We start from the raw sequence: 25,407 nt of genomic DNA on the forward strand, positions 1-25,407 counted from the left end.
GTACCTGGGATATGCACTGTAAACATTATAAATATAGTTACTTACAGGTGGGCCATATACTTAAAGTAAATGATAAAGCAGTAACCTTGTAATCGGAATGACTAAGACTTTTTCTTCGGGTGATATTACGGTCCCCCGGACGTTGGCGATCACCAAAGCGAAGGCTATGGTGATGGTCGCCTATCCCACGCGATAGGTAACTCCTTCAATTCTAGAAGAGTCAGTAGGTACAATAGCGTTCATTTTCTTTCTTCTATCTCGCCTATGAGAATAAGCCGAAGTACTTCTCACCACCTAGCATATGACCAAGATATACCACACGTAGGAACTTTACTAGGATGAGTAATTCTCAACTGGAGCGAGCCCTTCTCATAAATGTTGCTAATATATTGTATTTCTTCCGCGGAGTTTGTGAGACTAAAAAGATTTTGGGTGGAAAATTTAAGGGTTCATTTTATAAAAAATGTTTAGTATATTTTTATCATAAAAAAATTATGGAAAGCGCTATTTTTTTACCTCTTTAAAAATGTCACACATTAAAACACTATAATTTATAGTCTTTCGTTTGAGTTTAAACCATCCAAATATCAAAATGGATTGGAAGAGCTCACTAGTCCACTGATACAGCATTGAAACTCAAACATTATTTATTTTCGTTTATATAAACATACATCGAATATGATTCGAGTTTAACCTGGGGCTATAAAATAATTCAACACCTATTTTTCTGAATTTACAAAAAGAAATAGGATATTAGCAGAGATTGTGCCAAGTAAAAGAAGGGAGTATTAGAAAACAAAATGCGGAGCTGCGTTTTAAAGATGATAATAACGTTGAAAACCCCTTCAGGCTAAATTAAAGAGAGAAATTAGAGTCTCACCTCAAAACCGAGGAAATAATTTCAACTCGGAACCCCAATTGTAGCTTGAAACAGTTAAAATATAATATAAAGTTAGTTGAATCAGATATTAGCGCTGTTCCGGCGAGATTCCGCGAGCTCCTCCGCTTATCTTTATACGTCTATCGGAATATTAGGAAAATGTTAATTGTAAGCGTTAATATTTAATATTTGCCTCCGCAAATGGAAGCGGCGGAGGGCTAACTGGGGTACCTGATTTCCACTTAATTTACCTATACTTCCTCCGCTAGCCGGAAGTAAGACGAATAAAATTTATGATCATGAATAGGCGATAACGCTTTAATGGTAAGGTACCGACACCCTAGCACATAATACCGACATAATACTTAATACATACAGCCACGGAACACTACCTACAAGTATCAGAACGTACATCATAATATAGTACAGCTACTTCCCCGGAACCGCATACATTCGACTGACTGTACCGTAATTATGGTTTCCAACTAGTTGTCGACTGAAAATTGCGCGCTTGTAATGGGTAATGGGTGCATCACGCAGCCGAATATAAATTTGATTAGTAAATGGATTATGATAGAATTAATACGCTTTAGATGATGCAGTTGCGGTGAGGTAATTCAATTATTCTCCGAGGTTATAATTCTACAGTTCTCAACTTAATGAACACCCAGATTAAACACATATCTCGGGGCTTATGAGTTTTTTTGTCATCCCTAAAGTAAATCAAACCATGATGATATCCTACAACCGATAAAATGTGATAAAACTTAATAATCTTGCTAATGTTACATAGAACACAGGATATATTCTTTATGTTAAGATTTACACGAAATAAAAATGTACACCGAAAATAATTTTAAGATTCAAAATAATTAATTTATTAATTCAAATTTCAAAATCGGAAAAAAAACAACAATAACTTTAGCCCTAACACAGTTTCTAGGCTCGACTTTCATCCTCACACGACATGGTTTTTTTTAAACATAAGCTACTTAGACTTAGCTTAAAATGGTTATGAACTGATATATTTCACCCTTGTTATAATCCTCACACCCGTGGTAGGAATATCTCAGTATATCGGAAAATGAGGGCTTCGCATTGACCTTCGATACTGCGATGCGTTGAATGTGCGGTATCTCGGATGACCATGTACGGTGCGTGTTGTGTTGCAGCTGCACGGATTGCGCCGCCTCATGCAGGGAGACGCCAAGCACCCCAAAGCTCCCCTCGGGAACAACTTCCGGCCGCCGCAGCCCCTGCACCACCGCCCCGTGCGCACCAACATCGACTTCAACGTCAAACAGGTAAGTCAGCGTCGAGTCGCCCTAACCGTCCGCGTCCCTGTCCTTCATTTTACACGCATCCGATACTACATATTTGATTCGTTTAATAATTATATAAGTTAAATTACTGTTTCACTTTTATGCTTTGTTTCAGAGTGGCGGAAAGACGTGTCCCAGTATGTTCAAAGATGTGTATTACAAAGGTAGCCCACTCTTACAATCCCACCTTAAGTAAGAACTCCTAGAATTATTATCATCCGCTGTCATTATACTTACAGCACCATACTTCACTTAATAATTATTTACGATTCACATTACGTATCCGAAATTCATTCTTCATTTCGCAAAAGTTCATTATTTTTATAACGATATTCACTACTTTAAAATAAGTTAAGAAAATTTTTGAAAAAGTTTTTTTTTGTTGAAAAACTTAAAATTTAAAAATAAATCTTTCATTTTCATTCAATTAAGCTTTTTTCCATTTATTTATAATTCTTGGTTTCATAAAAATATTCTTATACTCTTAATTCAAATAACTATTAAATGATTTAAAATCATATTCAGTATTTTTTTTAAATTAATTTAAATGCACTAAGCAACACCACACAGTTAAAATTCTTAAAATTCATGTTGTTAGATCGTCTTCAAATCCTCAATTCTATCAAATTAAGCATTGAAATATATTATGCGCCAGTTACAAACTAACACAGATTATTACAATTTTATATCTGTACATCCGATAGCGTTACACCTTAAGAAAAAAAATATTGGAACAACTCCTGGATCGATTAAAAAATTTGAATAACGACTTCGGTGATATCATATCTCGGATGAGTCATAGGGACTTGTCGAAAGAAGTAGTAGCAATTCTGATAGTGTTAGTAAAGGCCATTAAAGTAGGAATCAAAGCAGGACGGACACAACACACGGAACACTTGGAACAGTGGAACGGAAGGTCTAGCTTTGCGTGGCGAAACAAGTGAAAGTCCTTTTTCTTTTAAGTTTTCTGTGGTTTTCTCACAGAAAAGTTTCTACAAATATGTACGTTACAGCCAACCATCATACCCGATCCTCAAACAAAGTTTCTTATTTAAAATAATAATTCTTTTACCGAATATTACTCATTTTTGATTTTTGGATAAACTCGTAGTAGTGAACGTAGCATAAAGAACTTATGGTACGTTAAGACGTACTATAAAAGGATACTTATAATACCTTTCTTCCCTACTTAACTCCGTGATATGTTTTCTTACAGCAAACAGTTGGACAGCTCACTGAGTCGGCACTACAGTGAACAATAAACAATCGTTAATCGTGTTTAAGCAAATTGAACATATCCTCTTTGAAGCATGGTGTGTCGGATTGGTGGGGAATAGTGTTTATTGAATACTAATTAGTTAACTATTTAAGACGCTTTATGATAATTTTAATCATTTGTTAAAATGTTTGCACAGCGATGGCTGACACTATTGTAATATATGTAGTTTATACTTATACATATGTGTAATGTAGTACATAAAGAAATTAACAATAATTTAAGTTATTATGTAAAACATCACTAAAAATGCCATCGAATAATATTTTTTTCTCTGCTTTACAGTATATTTATCTTTAAACACATCAATAATTATATTAAAACTAATATCCAACGATTTTATTTTTACGTACTGAACATTTAAAAATCTCTTTTAAATTTTCGTACTATGTTAATGCTTGTATAGTGTTGTTTGTACTACTTACTGCAATTGATTGTTTTCTCGTTTTGTATTATATGTATTTGCTGTTGTTGTATTTGTAGTCCTGAATTAAAAAAAAAACATATCAAAATAAAATCGTTTATAGAGAATTAAAAGTTGATTTAAAGTATAAAATAATAAATTATAATCTAAAAAATACTTTGTAAATATCTTAGCTAGATTATTTGGAAACTTATGTGGGTATTCTATTTATATCGAAAACTAGAATATTTTTATAAGTCTGATATAGAGTGAACTACGAGTGAATGCTGATGATGCTCTGAGCGAACTGCGAGTGAATGCTGATGCTCTGAGCGAACTGCGAGTGAATGCTGATGCTCTGAGTAAACTACGAGTGAATGCTGATGCTCTCTGTTTCATTTGACGATCTCATTACATTCTACATAAATGGGTTTTTTATCACATAAAGCTTATAATTGTCTCCAAATAATGATTCAATTTAAATATGTTCAAAGCCTCTGTGAACTTAAACAAATATCTATAGTAAAGCCTTCGCAGTCACTATTAATCTGTTTTTCATCACGATGAGTATGACCATTCTTAAAGCTGTTGGCAACATCATTTTTTCGTCAATTTATTTATTCAGAATTTATGGTAAATAGCATAAATAATAGAAAATTGCGAGGCTTTCTTAGCTTTAAGTAGAAAATATATGAAAGTATAAATAAAATGGTATAAAATTTTAGATATTGTGTATAAATATTTAGTAAAATTTATAGATTTTGGCTTTTATGGATTGTAGAAATGTGATATTGTAAAAAAAATGTTATGTTGTGCATATTCGTAAATAAAATCATATTTTTCATTTTAAAAAGTTACCCTGTATTCGTTTTTTTAAATACAAGTAGTAAGTTCATAAAATCCCAATCAAAAATAATACACACAAGTTTATATCGAAATAAAAAATGGAGTTTTGAATCAAAATTAATTGGTACAAATGTAAATTATAACACTCTTTATAGGGAATTGAGCATGGCAGAACATAAAATACAATATCAAAGATACTTATACATTCTTAAATATGTTAACAGACAGTCTGTTAACTGGGTTAATTGAGTGGGATATTTTTTGTTGGAAGAAAGTAAGATCACATCAAATGAAGTGATTGAAATATATGTAGATATCCATCTCGTCATTGATTTTCTTTGTTTGTTAAAAGATAGATTCGTTAATAAAACACCCTTTTTTCAAAATATGATTCGCTTTGGATTACATTTGGATAAAAAAAATGTTAATGTTTTGACAAGGTAACGGACTACTTATCTTAATGAGTAGATCAGTAGACGTGAAATTCCAAGGTCTCTTTTAATCGGCTGAGTTTCTTTTTTCGATCATATAATTTTATTTCTTTTTGTTTTATTTATTCCTCTGTTTATGATAAAAATCATTAATTATTTACGAATTGAACGTGAAATAATAAACAACTTTAACCTATGCTTTATTCGCATATGAAGATCTAAAAAACATAAATGTTGATCGGAAACTATTGCTTACAACGAGAATCTAGGAATTTTAATCAACGTCATAAATCCCTCGAGTTTTCAGCGATATTTTTTTGTTAATAATTGATACCATATCTGAATTATTGCGAAAGGCGGCCAAAAATTGTTTTGTGTTTTATACTAAAAGCTCTGTTAAACTAGTGAGCATCATAATTAACAATTAAAACATATTATTTTCAAAGTTTACTGATGAAAAATGTACATATTCTTAATTGTTTATGTGCTTATATATCACTTATGTATTTCCATGTTACATTTTAAATTGAAAATAACGGTGAAAACATAAGGCAGTTGGAAAATACTTAATATGTAAAAATGATCCCTCAGTCTATTCTACTATTCTACTCTCTACTTTCTACTCACGCGGCGTCTCGGCTGCGGCGGCGGCGGCGGCTGCGGCGGCGGCGGCGGTTCTAATGGTAATTAATGCAAAATTTACTGATTTTTTTAAACGTTTACATTATCTATCCAACCATATGATATTTCAGAAAAATAAAGTTCTGAATAACATATCCTGTGTATGTTATTTATAAAAATAATTTAAACAAAACCTTAATATGTTTTAGTAAACGCGATTTATTTATCAAAGTGTTCATTAAAAATTAACCATTTAGGTATTATTAATTTTACAACCGCTTGTAGAAAGATGTTATTATGAAATAATATAGTTTTTATTTTGTGTATGTAAATTTTCAATTTGTTATTTTAATTAATTATGTATAAGGTACAAATTTTTAGTTTTTAAACTTATTGTGTATAAATCATTAAAATGTTTACTTAAAGAGTTCAGTATAAATGCGTTTTATTTAAAATCTTCTTATGAATACCTCACACTATAGTAAATATCATCAAATAACAATTTTAAAATTCCAATCTATTATAATAATTCATATGATACCACATTTTATGTGTGCGAACTTTGTAAAGTAAACCATTACCATAATTGATTGAATAAAGTATAACACATTCAAAATATTGTTAAACGAAAAAAAACTTATTAATAATTTCCCTTACTTTTGGAAGTTTTAACTCTACTGGCTATAATACTTTCAATAATTGATAATACCCCTTCCTCATCCTTCAAATCCCCACAACTCACAAATTTACAATAACTTTGTTTGATAATAAAATTGAGTGCATTTAAACTCATGTCATAATTATGTTTCATATTATTAAACCATATCCGCTCCCTAGGTGGAGCATATGGAGTCCGCAAACTGTCTCCAGGCTTTTCTGTCGGCTGCCAGCTCCCTTGCATCCTCCCAAGTCAGATCCGCGTCCCGAAGTTCTGACGAGAACTACCGACGAATTGTCAGCAGTGGTCGTCCTGGACGGCGCGAACCTGATGCCTTGTAAAAGAGGCAAGCTTGATTAAGGCTCTCAGGAGGCATGCGGAGTACATGGCCAAGCCAACTGAATCGCCTTTTCTTGACGACAGTTGTGACCAAGATTTGCTGCGTCCTACGCCTTATCTCTTCATTCCTCACAAAGTCAAACCACCGCACGCCTAAAATTCTCCGCAAACACCTATTCTCAAAGCTTAGTACACGGCTGCTCTGGGCCCTTGTAAGGTGCCATGTTTCACAGCCGTATAAGGGAACAGGAGCAATGCAGGCATTGTATAGGCGGCATTTGGTCTTCACCGAGTATAAATCCGATCTCCAGACAGCCTTCATACTGTTAAATGCGGACCCTGCGAGTCCTAATCGCACTCCCAGTTCCTTTTGAAGGCTGCCATTTTCAGTCGCGTACACTCCCATGTACTTGAAACTCTCGACCCTTTCGATGCGCTGGTTACTCAACATCAAGGGTTGTTGGGCATCTAGGCATGAGCTGTTGCACAACACATGGGTTTTTGCAACATTTATTGTAAGTTCCATATGCGTAGAGTACCTATTTACCCTGTCGACGATTAATTGAAGACCCTCGACGGAGTCATCAATTATAACAGCATCATCTGCGTACTCTAGGTCGCAGAGTTTCCGGGAGAGGGAGATGGAAATACCTCGATCAGATGGTAATGACTTTCGAAGAATGAAATCCATGAGAATGATGAAGAGAAACGGTGCAAGGACTCAACCTTGTCTGACTCCGGTAGAGACCCCAAACTAATCCGTGACAGCATCGTTAACTCTCATACGGCATTCACTATTGAGGTGGAGGGACTTAATTAGCTCCACTAATTTAGCAGGCACCCCATAAGCTTCCAGTACTTTCCAGAGTGTGGGCCTGTGCGGACTATCAAACGCTTTCTCATAGTCTACAAAACACATCGCCAGAGAACTGTTAAATTCCTGGCTCTGCTGTAGAATGTGGCGAATATTATGGATTTGATCCGCACAGGACCTGCCAGGCAGAAACCCTGCCTGGTTTTATCTAAGCACCTGCATAATGGGAGCTCGGATTCTCTGCAAGATTACGTGGGCAAGCACCTTCCCAGGTACGCTGAGTAGCGTAATGCCGCGGTAGTTGTCACAGTTGAATGGATCACCCTTCTTATGTAACACGGTAATCTCCCCATTTACCCAGTCTCTAGGGCATCGCTCTTCTTACCACACACTGGACATTAATTGGTGTAAAGGGCCAATAATGCCAGTAACGCTGCATTTCAAGAATTCCGGATGGATACCATCAACACCAGGGGCAGTCCCATTTTTCAATTTCGACACGGCAGCTATAATTTCTACCTGTGTCGGTGGACCATCAGGTATGGCGACCGCCCGCGGAATGCTTGACGCAGCCTCCGTGGGAATATCGAGGATGATTGGTGGAGGAGGGCGATTCAAGACCCTGTGGAAATGATCACGCCATATTTCCTTTATACGATCCGCGTCAGATTCGATAACTCCATTTGTGTTTTTCACAGCTCTAGGGGTTATCGAATTCTTTCCGCAGATCTTTCTTGTTATTTGGAATAATTTCCGCGTGTCATTTCCTTGGGCAGCATGTTCCGCCGTTACAATAAGAGAATCGAAATGACGGCGCTTATCGAGTCTACATGATCGTTTGACTATACGATCTTGGCGCCTGTAGTCATCTCTGAGGGTGTCCAGTTGGTAGGGGTCACTTTCACTGTCCCTCAGTGTTTTTAAAGGAGCGCGCTCAGCTATCTTTCCCCAAGTCTCATCTGACATCCAATAGGGTCTTCCTCCTATCCTGGGGCCAAGAACCTCATTGGCGGAAGAGTTGAGAGCCGGTTTGAGACTAGCCCACTATGCCTCAATCGAGTCAACATTAATGGACTGAGGATCGGTTTCTTGCTGGATACGTTGTCCGACCGTTTCCTAGAATCTCAATCTTATTTCGGCACTCTTCAACTTGTCTAAGTTGATTCTCTTCCGCCGAGGACATCTCGGCAGACGTTTGAGCTGCAGACAGATTCTTCCGACGAGTAATTCGTGATCACTATGAATGTCGACCCCTCTGTAGGACCTGACATCGAGGAGCTCTCGCCGGTTAGCACGTCCATATAGCTGACTCGCGTTAAAATCTCCCAATACTACCACGCGGGTTCTTCTTGGAAGAGAGGCAATGACCGCATGGAGAGAGTCGTAGAAAGCATCTTTTGTTTGGGCATCTGCAATTTCGGTAGGCGCGTAGCACTGTAGGACAGTGACAGAACTATCGGCCGTTTGAAGGGTGACGCGTATAAGCTTTTCAGAAATTTGTTCCCAACCAAGCAAGCACTTTGCTGCTCTTTCTGAAAGGAGAATTGCCACCCCTTTGTTTCATAAGTGGATGGATGTTACTAAGTTTATCAGAATAAGTGCCAAATCAAAAACCAATTGGAAGATCTCGAAGGGAACCCACCGGCCTAATGAGGGCTTAAACTGTCCTCCTGTAATGCTTTATAAATTCCATTAATCTAAACTAAAAAATGAAGACAATTTTAAACGTAAAATATACGATATACACACATTTAAATCATATATTACTACACTACATTGCATTTACTTTATATATATATATATATATATATATATATATATATATATATATATATATATATATATATATATATATATATATATATATATATATATATATATATATATATATATATATATATATAAATATATATATATATATATATATATATATATATATAAATATATATATATATATATATATATATATATATATATATATATATATATATATATATATATATATATATATATATATATATATATATATTTATATATATATATATACATACATATATATATATATATACATATACATATATGTATGACAAAACAAATATCGCTTTAAGGGCGGAGTTTATATGAGTTTGAAGGCATACTTAGTGCTCATGCTCAATTTTTTTTCACGACCACAGCGCCACTCCACACCGCCGTTGAAGAGTAAGAAAGTGTTCGCTATTGTCGTCGGATTTCAACCTGTCCAGGAGTATGGTCGTATATGTACGACCAATACAAAACATTATTTGTGACATGATTTTTATCAAAACATGATTTGTGACATGATTTATATCAAAACATGTTTCAAACATGATTTATGTTAAAATTATCGATGTTTCGATAAATCATGTTTACTGGTATACATGTTTTTTTTATTCAAGAATATATGTTGCTTGTAGCATCGACTATGATATAAAATTACAAAAAGTAATAAAAATAAATAGAAAAAAAAAATTCACTCCTGCACAGGTCAATGACAGAAAAAGTTGAACAACATAAACTTTATATATTCCATTAATAATGTTGACCTTCACCCTGTTAACGCAATTCTAGATCTTGGAATTACTCTAGACTCGCGCTTCACATTCTCTACGCAAGTCAAAGAAAAATCATTCAAAATACTGGGTTTCATATTTAGAATAGCTAAACCTTTTAAAAATCCAGCATCACTAATCTCTTTATATTATTCATTGGTTCGTAGTAACTTAGAATTTGGATGTGTTGTCTGGTCACCTCATTATTTGACTTATGTAAATATGATTGAGCCTGTGCAGCAAAAATTTCTTCGTATGCTCACATTTAAATGTCTCCTAGGCCGAACTCTGTTATGTTATGAGGAGCGCCTAGAATATTTCAATATTGATAAATTGGAAATCAGGAGACAAATTGCAGACTTAATGTATCCTTATAATATAATCCATGGTAACATTGATTCAGCATTTTGTGTCGAGAAGACCGCAATGAATGTTCCCTCTCGGCGTTTAAGGAAGCACAACACATTTTCTCTCCCAGTATATAAAAATAATATGGCACACTTTAACTCCATTTATAGGATGCTAAGATTATATAATAATTTATAAAATACTGATAATGTGACCCTCGACATATTTAATGATGGCACGGAGAAATACAAGAAGACTATTACCGGATTGGCGAAATCAATTTCAATTTGATTTCACCAATCTGGTGGAGTCTTGAATTTTGTACCTTATGTAGCGTAGTTTAATTTCACTTTTAATTTTTTACTTCTAATTTTTATTTTTCTTACTTCATTTCTTTCAATTGTTACTACGCTTTTTTTTACAACCAAATTTCTTTTCTTTATATATTTGTTTAACCTGCACCTTTATTGTTTCTGTAAGCTTGTTGTGTTCCCATCTAATTGATGAAAACATCAAAACTATTTGTATCGCACTGTATTTCGTTTATTGTAATATGTTTTTCATTGTTTGTGAACCGTAAATAAATAAAATAAAATACAATAAACATAATTGCATCAAATTAAAAGGCTTGAAAATAAACAAGTGGAAATAATTCGCAAAATTTAAAAAAAAATGGTTTATACCACTTCAAAGATGGCCGCAGTGAAACACTATCCGGAAACTCCCCGGACCTTGATCCAATAGAGAATGTTTTGGAGTTGTTAAAAAAGGAAATAGCAAAGGAAAATACAAACAGAGTGACTGATAGAAAAATTATCTACCACTGGAATAATACCAATAAAAGCCGAAAAGAGTTCAGGTGGTAATAGAGGCAAAACAGGGAGTCACAAAATATTGATTCTGTTGACCAGTTTTTGTAATTATTATTTTTTTTAGAATAAACACTTGAATATACTACATTTATGAGTTTTATTTATAAATATTTCGTATATACATATATATATATATATATATATATATATATATATATATATATATATATATATATATATATATATATATATATATATATATATATATATATATATATATATATATACATATATATACATATATATATATATATATATATATATATATATATATATATATATATATATATATATATATATATATATATATATATATATATATATATATATATATATATATATATATATATATATATATATATATATATATATATATATACATATATATATATATATATACATATATATTTATATACATATATATATATATATATATATATATATATATATATATATATATATATATATATATATATATGTATATGTGTGTGTGTGTATGTATTTTACAATGTACAGAGCAATTTCGAAGATACGTATTAATTACAAAAATCAGGTTGTGGTAGTTTTCTAACAGTAAGTACTTGATCAAATTGAGATTTAACGAAAGATCTTTAATTATTAATTATTAATATTGATTCTGTTGACCAGTTTTTGTAATTATAATTTTTTTTAGAATAAACACTTGAATATACTACATTTATGAGTTTTATTTATAAATATTTCGTATAAATATATATATATATATATATATATATATATATATATATATATATATATATATATATATATATATATATATATATATATATATATATATATATATATATATATATATATATATATATATATATATATATATATATATATATATATATATATATATATATATATATATATATATATATATATATATATATATATCTATATATATATATATATATATATATATATATATATATATATATATATATATATATATATATATATATATATATATATATATATATATATATATATATATAAATATATATATATATATATATATATATATATATATATATATATATATCTATATATATATATATATATATATATATATATATATATATATATATATATATATATATATATATATATATATATAAATATATATATATAGATATATATATATATATATATATATATATGTATATATATATATATATATATATATCTATATATATATATATCTATTTGGGACCTTAAAGGCTGGGAAATGGCCTCAGTGGTATATTCTGTGCTGGACAGAACATTCCTAAAAAATGCTGAGAAAAGCCAACCTTCAGGCCCTTAGTGACCGTAGACCCCTAGCAAGCCCTTCTTCCCACGTCCCCGTCGTAGGTCCTGGTAATGCAGTCAGAGCCTTTGGCGAAAACTGTAGCTAACGGGAAGAGGACGAAAGGCGATTGTCTGGCGCCTAATAACGAGACCCCCCCCAGCTAAGGGAAGGAATACACCCCTACAGAAAAACCAGGATGAGCCATCCTTCAGGGCACCTGCCCAGGCCTCGAGAGCGCAGGGTTAATCACCCGGTCTCTTTAAATAAACATGATTACGATACCAACAACAAGTCAGCCTCGGACACAAACACCTGACTCACGGCCCGGCAAACGTAAAAAGGATAATGTTAAAGATAAGGAATTACTCTCCAACAGTGCAACGCTTCACGTTGGCACATATAATGTGCGAACCATGCGCACTCCTGGAAAAGACCTGCACGCTACTCGCATCATGAAGATGTACAAATTGGACATCCTGGGACTGAGCGAGACGCGATGGAAAGGCTCAGGAAAGAAACTGCTGGAGAAACACACAATCATCTATTCAGGACAAGAGCAGTACCATCGACAGGGAGTGGCACTTATAATGACAGACAAAGCGGCTCGCTGCCTCCAAAAATGGGAACCAATTTCTGAAAGAGTTTTACGCGCAACTTTCAAAACCACAGATAGCTCTGTAACCATACTCCAATGCTATGCCCCCACAGAAGATGCCGACGATCACGTTAAAGATGCTTTTTACGACTCTCTGCACTCCGCAATATCCTCGGTCCCGAAAAGGGACCGCGTCATTGTAATGGGAGACCTTAACGCAAGAGTCGGCACCAACGTAGCACTCGGTCCAACAGTGATGGGTAGCCACGGCCTCGGTTGCATTAACGATAACGGTGAGCGGCTCATTGAACTCGCAACCTTAAATGAGCTCTTAATAGGTGGTACAATTTTTCCTCACAAAAATATCCACAAGTATACTTGGACTTCTCCCGATGGCAATACAAAAACGCAGATTGACCATTTTCTTTACACTGCAGCCCATCGTAGAGAACTCCTAGACGTCCGCACATACAGAGGCGCCGATATCTATAGTGATCATGAGCTACTCACAGGCAAAATAAGGCTGAAATTAAACCGCACTGCCAAGCCAAAGAAGAGGAGTCAGGTCAACATTGATAAGCTGAAGGAGACAATGTCCTGGCTTAACTATGATATCGCCGTCAGGGAGGGACTCGAGCAGCAACATTCCGATGATAATGACCCTATCGAAAGCACATGGCATAACATCAAAACAGCCATAGTTACGTCAGCTCAAAGGGTTCTCGGAATGAAGTCGTCAAATCGACCCAAATGGATGTCGGATGAAACGTGGGAATTAATAGAAGAAAGGGCCAACATAAAACTCTTAAAAGATGCGGAAACTGACCAGGGTAAGCTCGAAAGTCTCCGAGCGCAATATAAATGGAAGCACCTGGCTGTCAAAAGATCCGCAAGGCGGGATAAACGCCGTTCCCTGGACACACAAATAGCAGCAGCCGAACAAGCAGCCCGTAGAGGTGATACTTCTAAGCTTTTTAAGATTACGCACCAAATCTGTGGTAAGCGGCCCCCGACCGCAGGCCCAGTTCGTGGCCCGAGCGGCCAAATCGAGTCTGAGCCCGAATGCGTGAAAAGCATATGGAGAGATCACTTCTGCCGCGTGCTAAATCGTCCACCCCCCTTAGACCCCCTCCATGTGCCCTCAGTCTCTGCCCAACTGAACATTCCGCGAGCACACGATATTTCGCAAAGCACTCCAACGCATACTGAAATTATATCAGCTATTAAAAAGCTGAAAAACGGAAAGGCGCCTGGTGTCGACGAAATACATCCGGAATACGTCAAGAGTGGCATGGACGCTCTCCTCGACCCCCTGTATCACCTACTTTCAAAGATATGGGAAGAGGAAAGGTGCCCGAAGGATTGGGTAAACGGGGAAGTTATAGCCCTCCACAAAAAGGGTGATCCGCTGTTGTGTGATAACTACCGTGGCATTACTCTTTTAAGCGTTCCTGGAAAAATTCTGGCACAAATAATTTTGGCAAGAATCCAAAAACCAATAATGCGAGTCCTCAGAGAGAACCAAGCGGGCTTTCTACCAGGTAGGGCGTGCGCTGACCATATACATAACTTACGATGCCTGTTACAGCAAAGTAACGAATGGAACTGCGCCCTTGCCTGCTGTTTTGTAGACTACGAAAAAGCTTTCGACAGCCCGCATAGGTCTTCTCTTTGGAATATCATAGAAGCATATGGAGTTCCTGTCAAAATTGTGGCCATTATCAGGGCGCTTCACACTAACAGCGAATGCTGCGTTAGAATAGATGATGTGTGCAGTGAACCATTTGAGGTCTCTACTGGGGTGAAGCAAGGCTGTGTACTAGCCCCATTTCTCTTCATCATCATGTTTGACTTCATCCTACGAATGTCAATTCCACCGGATCGAGGAATTGCAGTGAGTCCTGCTCAGAAATTATGCGATTTAGAATATGCGGACGATGCAGTTCTAATAGATACATCGATCGGAGCCCTGCAAGATATAATTGACTCCCTCCAAATAAACTCCGCTCGGTTAGGCCTAAGAGTGAACGCCAAAAAGACCAATGTCATGTGCAACTCAGCCTGTCCGGACCGAGATCAACATCTTACTTGTGAGGGACGAGCGCTCGTTCGAGTCGACACCTTCAGATACCTTGGAACACTCATGGTGGAGGATGGTAGTGTCCAGAAGGAACTGAATGTACGGCTCGGAATGGCAGGAGCTATATTCAATAAAATGCGCAATGTCTGGGACTCACTGCTTTATTCGACAAAAACCAAGTGTCGTCTCTTTAACGCCTGCATCCTAACAGTGTTGCTGTACGGATGTGAGTCGTGGCACCTCACCAAAGCTCAAAGCAAGAAACTAGCAAGTTTTGAAAATAGATGCCTGAGGCGAATACTGGGTATAAAGTGGTATGACTTCGTCAGGAATGACGATGTGAGGAGAAGAACTCAACAGCCCCTCATACTGGAAGTCCTGAAGAGAAGAAGGTGGACATGGTTGGGACATGTCCTTAGAATGCCACCTGAGGGCATCAACCCCTCATGTCTCTTCTTCCAACCCCGAGGATTCCGGCGCCCCGGAAGGCCGCTGACGACCATTCACCGACTATACTCAGCGGAACTTCGAGACGCCGGACTGACCTGGGAGGAAGCCAAGGAGATGGCGCGTGACAGAGTGACTTGGAGACGACTCGTGTTGGCCATATGCTCCACCTAGGGAGCGAACATGGAAAAAGAAAGATATATATGTACAGAGCAATTTCGAAGATACGTATTAATTACAAAAATCAGGTTGTGGTAGTTTTCTAACAGTAAGTACTTGATCAAATTGAGATTTAACGAAAGATCTTTAATTAGTAGTATTACAGTTCGACTAATTTAAGAGAATTTTTCCATCAATTACGCCAAACTTTATACCAGGAACAGCTAAAAGCTTTTAACACAGGAAAAGAATTATTTTCTAAGTTTCTTAGATCATTTCATGATTAAACTTTTACATTATTGGAAACCTCTCTCCCTCAATCAAGATATTTTATTCAATTATTAAATTAATACAATCGATATGACCCCTTCTAAATCTACATCCTTTTGTACTTCGGTTACTCCACTTTTAACCCATCACAGCTTTTGTGAAATAATGCCTTAATTATAAAATGTAAAAAATACTTAGCACCGAAAGATACTGTAAGGAATAAATATTTCAACGTAAAAAAGGCTTAGAAGCAATTTTTTTTAATCAAAATGAATTCTAATACATAAAACAAATATCATATTGAGTTTTAGACGAACAAAATATATATAAATTATTTTTGTGGAAAATGTACATTTTTCTACCCCCAATACAGGAACAAAATATTGTATTTACGTGGAACGTACGTAATCAACTTTGTGAATAAATTACATATTTTGAAATAAAATATACTCTCAGAAAAGCCTCTTGTGTAAAGTGTTTTGAGCATTTTCCTAAAATTTATGGATAACTTAATATGTAAACTTTATCATGATGTTCAATAGGCATCCAAACATATTTAAACTTTTCAATGAATGGACAACTTATAACGTGGCCTTTCATACTAGAATTTAGAATAAATTTGTACAAAGAGGTCAGCTACAGTTCCACCCCTTCCTACCCCAACTAACCTAACCTACCCTTATCCACACCTAGGAATGATAAGAAAAACCACTCTTGCTGATTAAATTCATTTCCATTAAATTGGATTTGTACAAAATATTTGAAGAGACATTGCACAACCCTTTGGATTCCATCTGCACATCAAATTATACTTTTTGAGGAATTTTTACTTTATCCAACAATTATATAATAATTTCATCATAAATCCATAAATAAAGGACAGTTATATATCGTCAATACTATTTTAACTGACTCTTTTGGGAAAATTTAAAAGCCCGTTACACTTTCTTTTTTTGACAAACATTGGTCACTTTCACCACTTCGTGTTCAATTACTGATCAAAGCTGTACTAGGCTACCTTTTAATTTTGCTTGTACACGATATAATACCAATAAAGAAATTTCGTACAAAAGTCATATAAAAACTAAAATCAATATGAATTATGTAGATGTTTAAAACTTTTACTTTTCTACTGAAAACCACAAAATAAGTCAGTTAATATAAACATTTTAATAATAAAACTAAGTAACATTTCTTTCTGAAAGACAAAAATTAGTGAAAAATCTAAAACGAGTGAGTATATTTTAACCCTTATAGTGACGACAATAATTATAAAATGTTTATTTAATTTATATTATTCTTTCACATCACATCCTTTGATGAAGAAGAATATGGAAGTCTGGGCATTTACGGGGCTGACGACTGTCATAGGCTGGTTTAAGTGATCACTTTACGCACGTGTAACATTCACCAATTCTACCCATTATTGATAACCACACTACTCAAATTCTTGGAAGTTCTTTATATAATATTATATATGAACCAATTTAGAAACGTTGCTCTCGAATCACTAGAACATTACTAGAGACATCGAGACAGAGTAGTGTGGTTGTTAATAACGGGTAGAATTGGTGAATGTTACACGTGTGTAAAGCGATTTTGTTTCAATTAAAGGTGATGTTTAAAATAAACCAGGTCACAGGTATGCCACAATAAAGTTACCCTAGCGGATAGATATTAATGCAAAGTGACAAAGTGCCAAATATGTTTATAGTTTAGACAAAATTAAGTTGAAATATCTCCCTTTTTACAGGTGAGGCAGAGTTGAGTTTCATGATAATTGGTGAGAAATAATAGCAGAAGGTGTAAGGGTAAGCGAGTAAAGATAGGTAACTAACCCTTTAATGACCGCTGGATCCGTTAAAAGATCAATTGATTCTATAGATTCTTCTATAAGTTTTATAGTTGACCCATCACGACTTTGACGACAAAGCTCATACTTTTTTTAATTTTTTTTCTTAGAATAGCCCGATTGTGCAGAAATCATATACTATTTGACAACTAACAACTATACGAGGTCTCTAATACATTGCTTTTCTTATGACAATGCTTGACAAAATAATATTTTATATTTTTTTCCTTATAAATTATTAATTAAAAATTAATTTTCTATTTTCAAATATGGTAAAATATAATAGAGAACACATTTATAAAAGTGAAGATAAATATTTTGATAAATTAAACAAGTTTAATATACCTCATTATTAGCATAAGGTTTACTCGAGCAGAATTTGTTTTCTTAATATCGTATATTATTTTATCTTGGGCAGTGATATATTTTATTAAGTCATCTTATGTCAAGACATCATTGACACAATTCATCGATCCTTCCGTATTATAATGTGAGGAATAGAAGGATATTACGGGTATTAGAGGTTTGGTGTATACACATGTTTTATAATTGACATAAGACGCGAGATTCGCACACACAAGTTAAGTAGTTACTCCGATCCTGTCACCAGTCACCAGTCACCAGTCACCAGTCACCATGGTTTCGGGTATCGGGTATCGGGTACGGGTACCCGCAAATATCTGTCGTGGAATGTTCGTCTGTTCATTAGCAGGAACATATTCTAGGTATTTGGGTACTACAGGTATGCGCAGTAAATAGCTTTGCATATTATATCCTGATATTTAATGTGCCCTTAATACGCGGTTCCATTACTTCCTCCCGAATGACAAAGCATTATTTTTTCTGCCGCTGCGGGATGTTTAATGGTCGATGAAGGAGCAGATAAGGAGCATTATTCTTGGTTGGCTACCCGAGACATTAGTCTACCGATAATCTACACATTGCGCTGTCTACAGACTACAAGTGGAGGAAGTAATCCCGCTCTCCTGGGCCTACCGGAGGAATATTTTTGTAATGATATTAAATCATGTCGTTTCCACACAGTCAACGTACAAGAAAATGTTTAAGGTACCTACATGGATAATGCATATCCAGTATTTTCAATAAGCTGTCACGTTTCAGCTCTTATGTAATACCTTCGCATCCCGCTCTCGCTTTTCACTTTTCTACTTCTATTATAATAAAATGTATAATGTTTTACAATTTTAATATATATTTATATACACATATATGTATATAAATATATATATATATATATATATATATATATATATATATATATATATATATATATATATATATATATATATATATATATATATATATATATATATATATATATATATATATATATATATATATATATATATATATATATATATATATATATATATATATATATATATATATATATATATATATATATATATATATATATATATATATATATATATATATATATATATATATATATATATATATATATATATATATATATATATATATATATATATATATATATATATATATATATATATATATATATATATATATATATATATATATATATATATATAAATATGTATATACATATATATTTATATAAATATAAATATTTATATATATATATATATATATATATATATATATATATATATATATATATATATATATATATATATATATATATATATATATATATATATATATATATATATATATATATATATATATATATATATATATATATATATATATATATATATATATATATATATAATGGTTGAAATAGATTATCAAGTTAAGTCTCAATACTGACATTGACATTTTTGGAGAAAAAATTAATGTCAATATGAAAAATAGTCAACATTATCAATCCTTAGACATTCCGAGTATTTCCAATACTTATTGCTTATTAACGACTAAAAAACTTTCTTAAACAAATTAACCTCCGGGATTGAAACAATAATTCAAAAGTTGTAATAGTATTTTGTTGGAAACAAAATAAAATTTGCAATTAACTTTGTTTTGAATTCTCTCCCGAAAGCAGTTACACATTTAACATTATTCGTACAATCCGTAGCAGCCAACCGACTCTAGAGCTAGCTGGAAGCATTTATATCGCGAAACAGTATCTTAAATCATAAAAGTTTTCAAATTATGATTGCTTATAAGGGTATTACTCTCGCCTGAACGAATATCTTCGGCGGCAGCAAATTATTGCCTCGACTGAAACTTGCTAAGTGAAACAAGTCAGTGTTTGGAGTTTCCTACTTTTATATTTCGTATTTAGTGTGTTATAAAGTAAAGAACAGCTGTAGCTGTAACAACCTACAAATTCTACAAATTCATTGATTGACCATTAAATTATTCCCAGTTAGAGTTAAGGAAGGAAATGTTAGATACTTTTATTTCAATACCCTTGATTTACGAGATCCTTATTATTAATGTCATCAGATTTAGATAAAAAATAATCCAAATCTATTTATCCATGCGACATAATTAATGACTGCTCACATTTAAGTTACAACAATGTTATAAATTTAATCGACTTGTGAAATAAAATTATTTTTTTCATAAATCTTACCTATTTATATTTTTTTCATGCTTTTATATAGTACAAATATTTATCTGCCAATAAAACAATGGTTTATAATGATAAATATAGTAGGTGGAATAAAAAAATATTAAGTAGGCAGTTACTTTTTCCGAAATATAAAAAAAATATATATATAATTGAAAAATGTTTATCTGTAGTAAAAAAATACTTATACTGTGCAAAATATAATAAAATAAATTTATGATACTTTTCTTATTCTTTGACACATCAGTAATTAATTCCAAGATTCATATTACTCGTACTAGACTAAGTTCGGAGAAGGCTAGGTCACCTGACTCGTTCAGCTGTAGCGCGTAATTGCATTTTCCCAAGAAGGAAAATCTTAATGCTATTATGTGAGTACCCGAGTATTTCTCGAACAACCGAACGCTAAAAGAGGATTGTTTACGGAAAACTTCATAATGCAAACGTTTTCTTCAACTTCCAGCATTTGTTTAGAATCTTGCGATATACTTTATACACGTTTACTGAAAATATCTGGAATAATAAAATGGCCAAATGTTAACTCAAATACTGAGAAATAATTATACATTAAAAATGCTTAAACCATTTATAATTTTTTCAGCAGTTGGGTTTCTAATAACCGACATTGTCTAACCGAACTGTGAGTCCGTTCAAATCGAATTTATTTAAAATACACTAAATAATTGAACACATTTACGTTACACTATAAGTTTAATTTATTACATTTGTACGAGTATATTTACACGGCTTAGAATCAAGATAATGGTGAATTACAGAGATTACATCCAGACCTTTGTTATATTGTTGGATGTTTCAAGTAAAAATAACTGTAGCCACTTGTATATGTAAAATGTACCCAAAAATTAGTATATTTACAAATATCTGTTCTATTCTTAAATGCCCGTAAAACAGGAATTTTATAATACAGAAATATTCTATTAATTGTATCGCGGATTTTAAGTCAATACCGGTGACTTTAGATTTGACCTCTACTCTACCACAATATGATTAGTAATTTCAAAGCTAAGGCAATATCAATTAAAATATTTTGCCCAACATAGATTTTAATTTTTTATTAATATTGTATAAACAAATTATAATTTCAGTATCAAACATAAGTGAAATCAGATACATAGTGAAATCAGTATTTTTATAAATCTATGTAAATACTAAATAAATAAAAGAAAAAACTTGAAATAAAAGCATTACTACTCAAAGGAAATAACATTGAAGGGGTGTTATCACCTCCGTCAGGACTCGTTGTTCATCACCTGGCTCGGAGATAATATGACGCCGGTACGAGGTTTAATATAAATGGAGTATGTCCGCGGCTATCGGCACTGACAGAGTCGTGTTTTACTGGAAAGTTCAATTAAAATGGCGAACCGGAATCTGCAGCGCGGGAAATCGAATTCCCGCCATTATTCGGAGGGAAATAGCCCCCGGGCTTACTGAAGGATTGTCACTGATAACCGAGCGGCTTTAAATGGATCGTCTGAGACATGGCTAACAAGTGGTTTCATACCGAAAACTTCGAGGAATGATAATTTAAAATTTTACACTTAATTACTAAAAATAACTAAAATAAATGCCTAATATTCAATTAATTAACAAATCTCCATACAAATCTAAGTTTAATACGATATTATAAGAGACTAGAAATATTAGTAAAATACTGAAACAAGACAAAGAGCTCAATCAACAAATATTATTTGGTCGGAAAGATAAAGAAAAACGGTATCTTCATTTATACATACCTCCTCCCGTATACATGTGACATGTGGTATATACGATAATAAGATCACTAAGGCCAACTAAAGTAGTATGAAATTTTGCGCACTTCAATGTATTACTGTGTATCATAAGTGGGTTCAAATACAGACATAACTTTTGTATTGGATCGAAAACTGTAATATTCGAGTAGTTTTTTGCGCATTTAGCCGCATACCGATTAACAAAACGTAAAGATTAATGAAGATTTTAAACAATGATATTGATAATGGTGATTAATATATTTTTTTAAATCTTGACATTTGCTCAAATATTATTTTGATGTTTAAATAAAATAACTAAGAAGTTAGCTGGATATATACACATCAATGGCAATACGTTTTATATTAACGTATTGCCATTGATGTGTATTGTACGTATAAGTTTGTAATATCATATTCAAAACGAAACCTCATCTGATAAGATTGTTGGCCGATTTTGCGAATAATATTATTTTTGTGGTCCACTTTGATCTTCTCCATCACATAAATAATCTACCGAATATTTCCAGATTATTTTACTGGTAATAAGATTACGATGTTTATTTGATGTTCTATTACGAACGGAGAGTAAGGTATTTCAATGGGTAATATAATATCTCTATATTTTCTTGTTTTTTTATCTTATTAAATAAACCTTTTGTTTTCTGCCCTAAGGCATAATAATTATTATTGTTTATTTATTCATAAAGGCTCTATTTTTTTATCAAACCTTAGTTAATTTTATCAATGTATGTAACATTGCTCTTATGATTTATTGAAATTAACAATCATTCGAATAAAAAAATATATTAAATATTTTTATTATAAAGTGCTTTAAATTAGTCAAATTACGTTTTCAAGCATACATTAATAAAAAAATCAAATGCAATGAATAATTTCATGGTGCATACATTTAAAGAAAATTTAAAACAAAAAGGTTGCAATGCATAAGTATAGTATATCTTTTGAAATATTACAGTGGCAGTTAATTATTATAAAGATGCAGAATTGCCGTAGGAAATTGACCCTCGCTGTATCATAGTTGTGATATTGGTAATTTTATCAATACTACAAATGTTTCGGCAATTAATTTTTGACATTTTTTACTTACTTTTACTGCTTCTATACAATCAGTTGCCTGGTGCAGATAATTTCTAGGAAGATAAAGTTTTTTTTTTCAAAACACCCGAAATTGAGTCATACATAAGTTTTTTAATTTCACGAAATTAAAATGTTTAAGTAAAATTACACCTTCGTGAATCAAATTTCATTAAGTTTCTACTGTTTAAACCAAATTATTTTTCTTCAAAGTTTTTGATTAAGTATATATCAACTACTTATAAAACAACAAAAAATAGGTTTTTAACAGTAGCACGTTGATAAAATTTCAACCAACCCAATGTTTTATTTCAAATCGTAGTTTAAAAATATTTCAATCGTAAATAAATAGGTTATTGTAAAAGAAATATATATGAAACCTTAGGTTAAAATAATAACAACCTTGATTACTTGTAACTGATAACCGTGAAAAAAATATCTTCAAAAATCTTAAAAATAAATTATTTAGGAAATGAAATGATGATTTTTAATAACAAATATTTATTTCCCGACATATCCAGTCCTTACAGTACAGGATAGCAATCTCAATTTCAGAGGATTATAATTCAATTATTACCAAACGTACGAGCGAGATAATCTTCTCCGCTTGAACCCACCGTATAATAGCTAATTAAAATTTTAATCCAAAAAATTGGAAAAGATTTTACAATTATTTTTTCCAAATAAATCAGAATTTAAGATTTGTCATGCATAGGATACTTATGTGTTTATTTCAATTTGATGAAAATTTATGTAAAAATATAATCCTATATAAAAAAAGAACGCTTAAAAGATTTCTCTAGAAAATAAATTTAATAACAAGGCTTACGGCATTTGTAAGGTAAACCTTAGTAACAAGTTTTACAGCTATTATTAGCTGGTTTTAATGATCACCTTATATACGGAAGAAATTTCATTTGATTAATCCATCATTCCATAATATTACCTAAACTTTTAAAATTATGTAGTAACATACGTATTCCTTTTAATAGGTATACCAACATAGTTCTTCAGTCATGGATGTCGTAGACGAAGTTTAACTCGAAAAATGCAACTGACCTCGAATTGAATATCAACATGAATCAAAACTTGAGTAATGTAGTTATCAATCATTGATAAAAAGGTGAACACCCGATGTACCAGATAAATGGTAAAGGCCAGGAATTTCCTATTACCATCTTGATAGACTTCATCATCTTTGTTGAGATATCAATAAAATATCTTAAATAATAATTAAACTAATTGCTTCGTCACACTTTTTTATCTACCATATTTTTTCACGTTAATATATTTTTTACATGAAAATATAAATTAATTGTGGTATTTACCAAATGTAATTTAAACTAAAAATGAATAGATATTACCACAACATATCTGCTGGAAACCATAATATCTTTGAAGGTTATTTGTTATTCAGTGGGTAAAATTAATAAAAATTTACTTTAATACCAACCCTAAACTTAGGTAGATATTTGGTTACATAAATAATTTATTTTAAAAGCAATCGTCATAAAATCTCTTATTTCGGAGGTTTTCTTACTAAATATGTTTTTAATCATTTTAATGTAAGACAAAAAAGTACCAAAAACATTTGGTTTCGCACGTAAAGTATCTCATAGAGATTCAGTTTCTGTGAAGGATTTTAAAGGTTTGGTATCAGAGGGTCCTTCATATAAGTAAGTAGGAATCAAACGTTTGCGTGCCTTTACTCTGTTTAGTGAAAGAAGCGCTCAACTGCAAATAATATATTTGTGGCCTTCAGGTAAAATATAAGTAAACTTTATCTGAACGAGAACTTTACATAAATTTCAAAGAAGACTATTTTTTTTGTTCGCTTTTTAAACAGAAGACAGTTGGTGGAATTTGGGTTATG

At 32.6% G+C, this 25,407-nt stretch overlaps 2 protein-coding genes across 2 annotated transcripts in view; both read left to right on the top strand.

Annotated features, from left to right (window-relative positions):
• CARPB (Carbonic anhydrase-related protein B) overlaps positions 1 to 3,980 on the top strand; it is a 102,207-nt gene extending 98,227 nt beyond the window's left edge. The window contains exons 7-9 of the mRNA XM_088273213.1: positions 2,053 to 2,184; positions 2,318 to 2,394; positions 3,419 to 3,980. Of these exons, the coding sequence (XP_088129339.1) occupies positions 2,053 to 2,184; positions 2,318 to 2,394; positions 3,419 to 3,464 (255 nt within the window). The 3' untranslated portion in view covers positions 3,465 to 3,980. The remainder of the gene's footprint in view (positions 1 to 2,052; positions 2,185 to 2,317; positions 2,395 to 3,418) is intronic.
• Positions 3,981 to 13,111: 9,131 nt separating this feature from the next.
• On the top strand, positions 13,112 to 18,006 carry LOC148301460 (uncharacterized). Its single transcript, XM_088273212.1, has 2 exons — positions 13,112 to 14,607; positions 18,003 to 18,006. Exons 1-2 carry the CDS (start codon positions 13,112 to 13,114, stop codon positions 18,004 to 18,006), a joined length of 1,500 nt encoding a protein of 499 aa, XP_088129338.1.
• The last annotated feature ends 7,401 nt before the right edge of the window (positions 18,007 to 25,407 follow it).

The sequence above is a fragment of the Brachycentrus maculatus genome, unplaced genomic scaffold, assembly GCF_059751285.1.
Source record: "Brachycentrus maculatus isolate JH-2025_06_01 unplaced genomic scaffold, ASM5975128v1 h1tg000560l, whole genome shotgun sequence".
Taxonomy (NCBI): domain Eukaryota; kingdom Metazoa; phylum Arthropoda; class Insecta; order Trichoptera; family Brachycentridae; genus Brachycentrus; species Brachycentrus maculatus.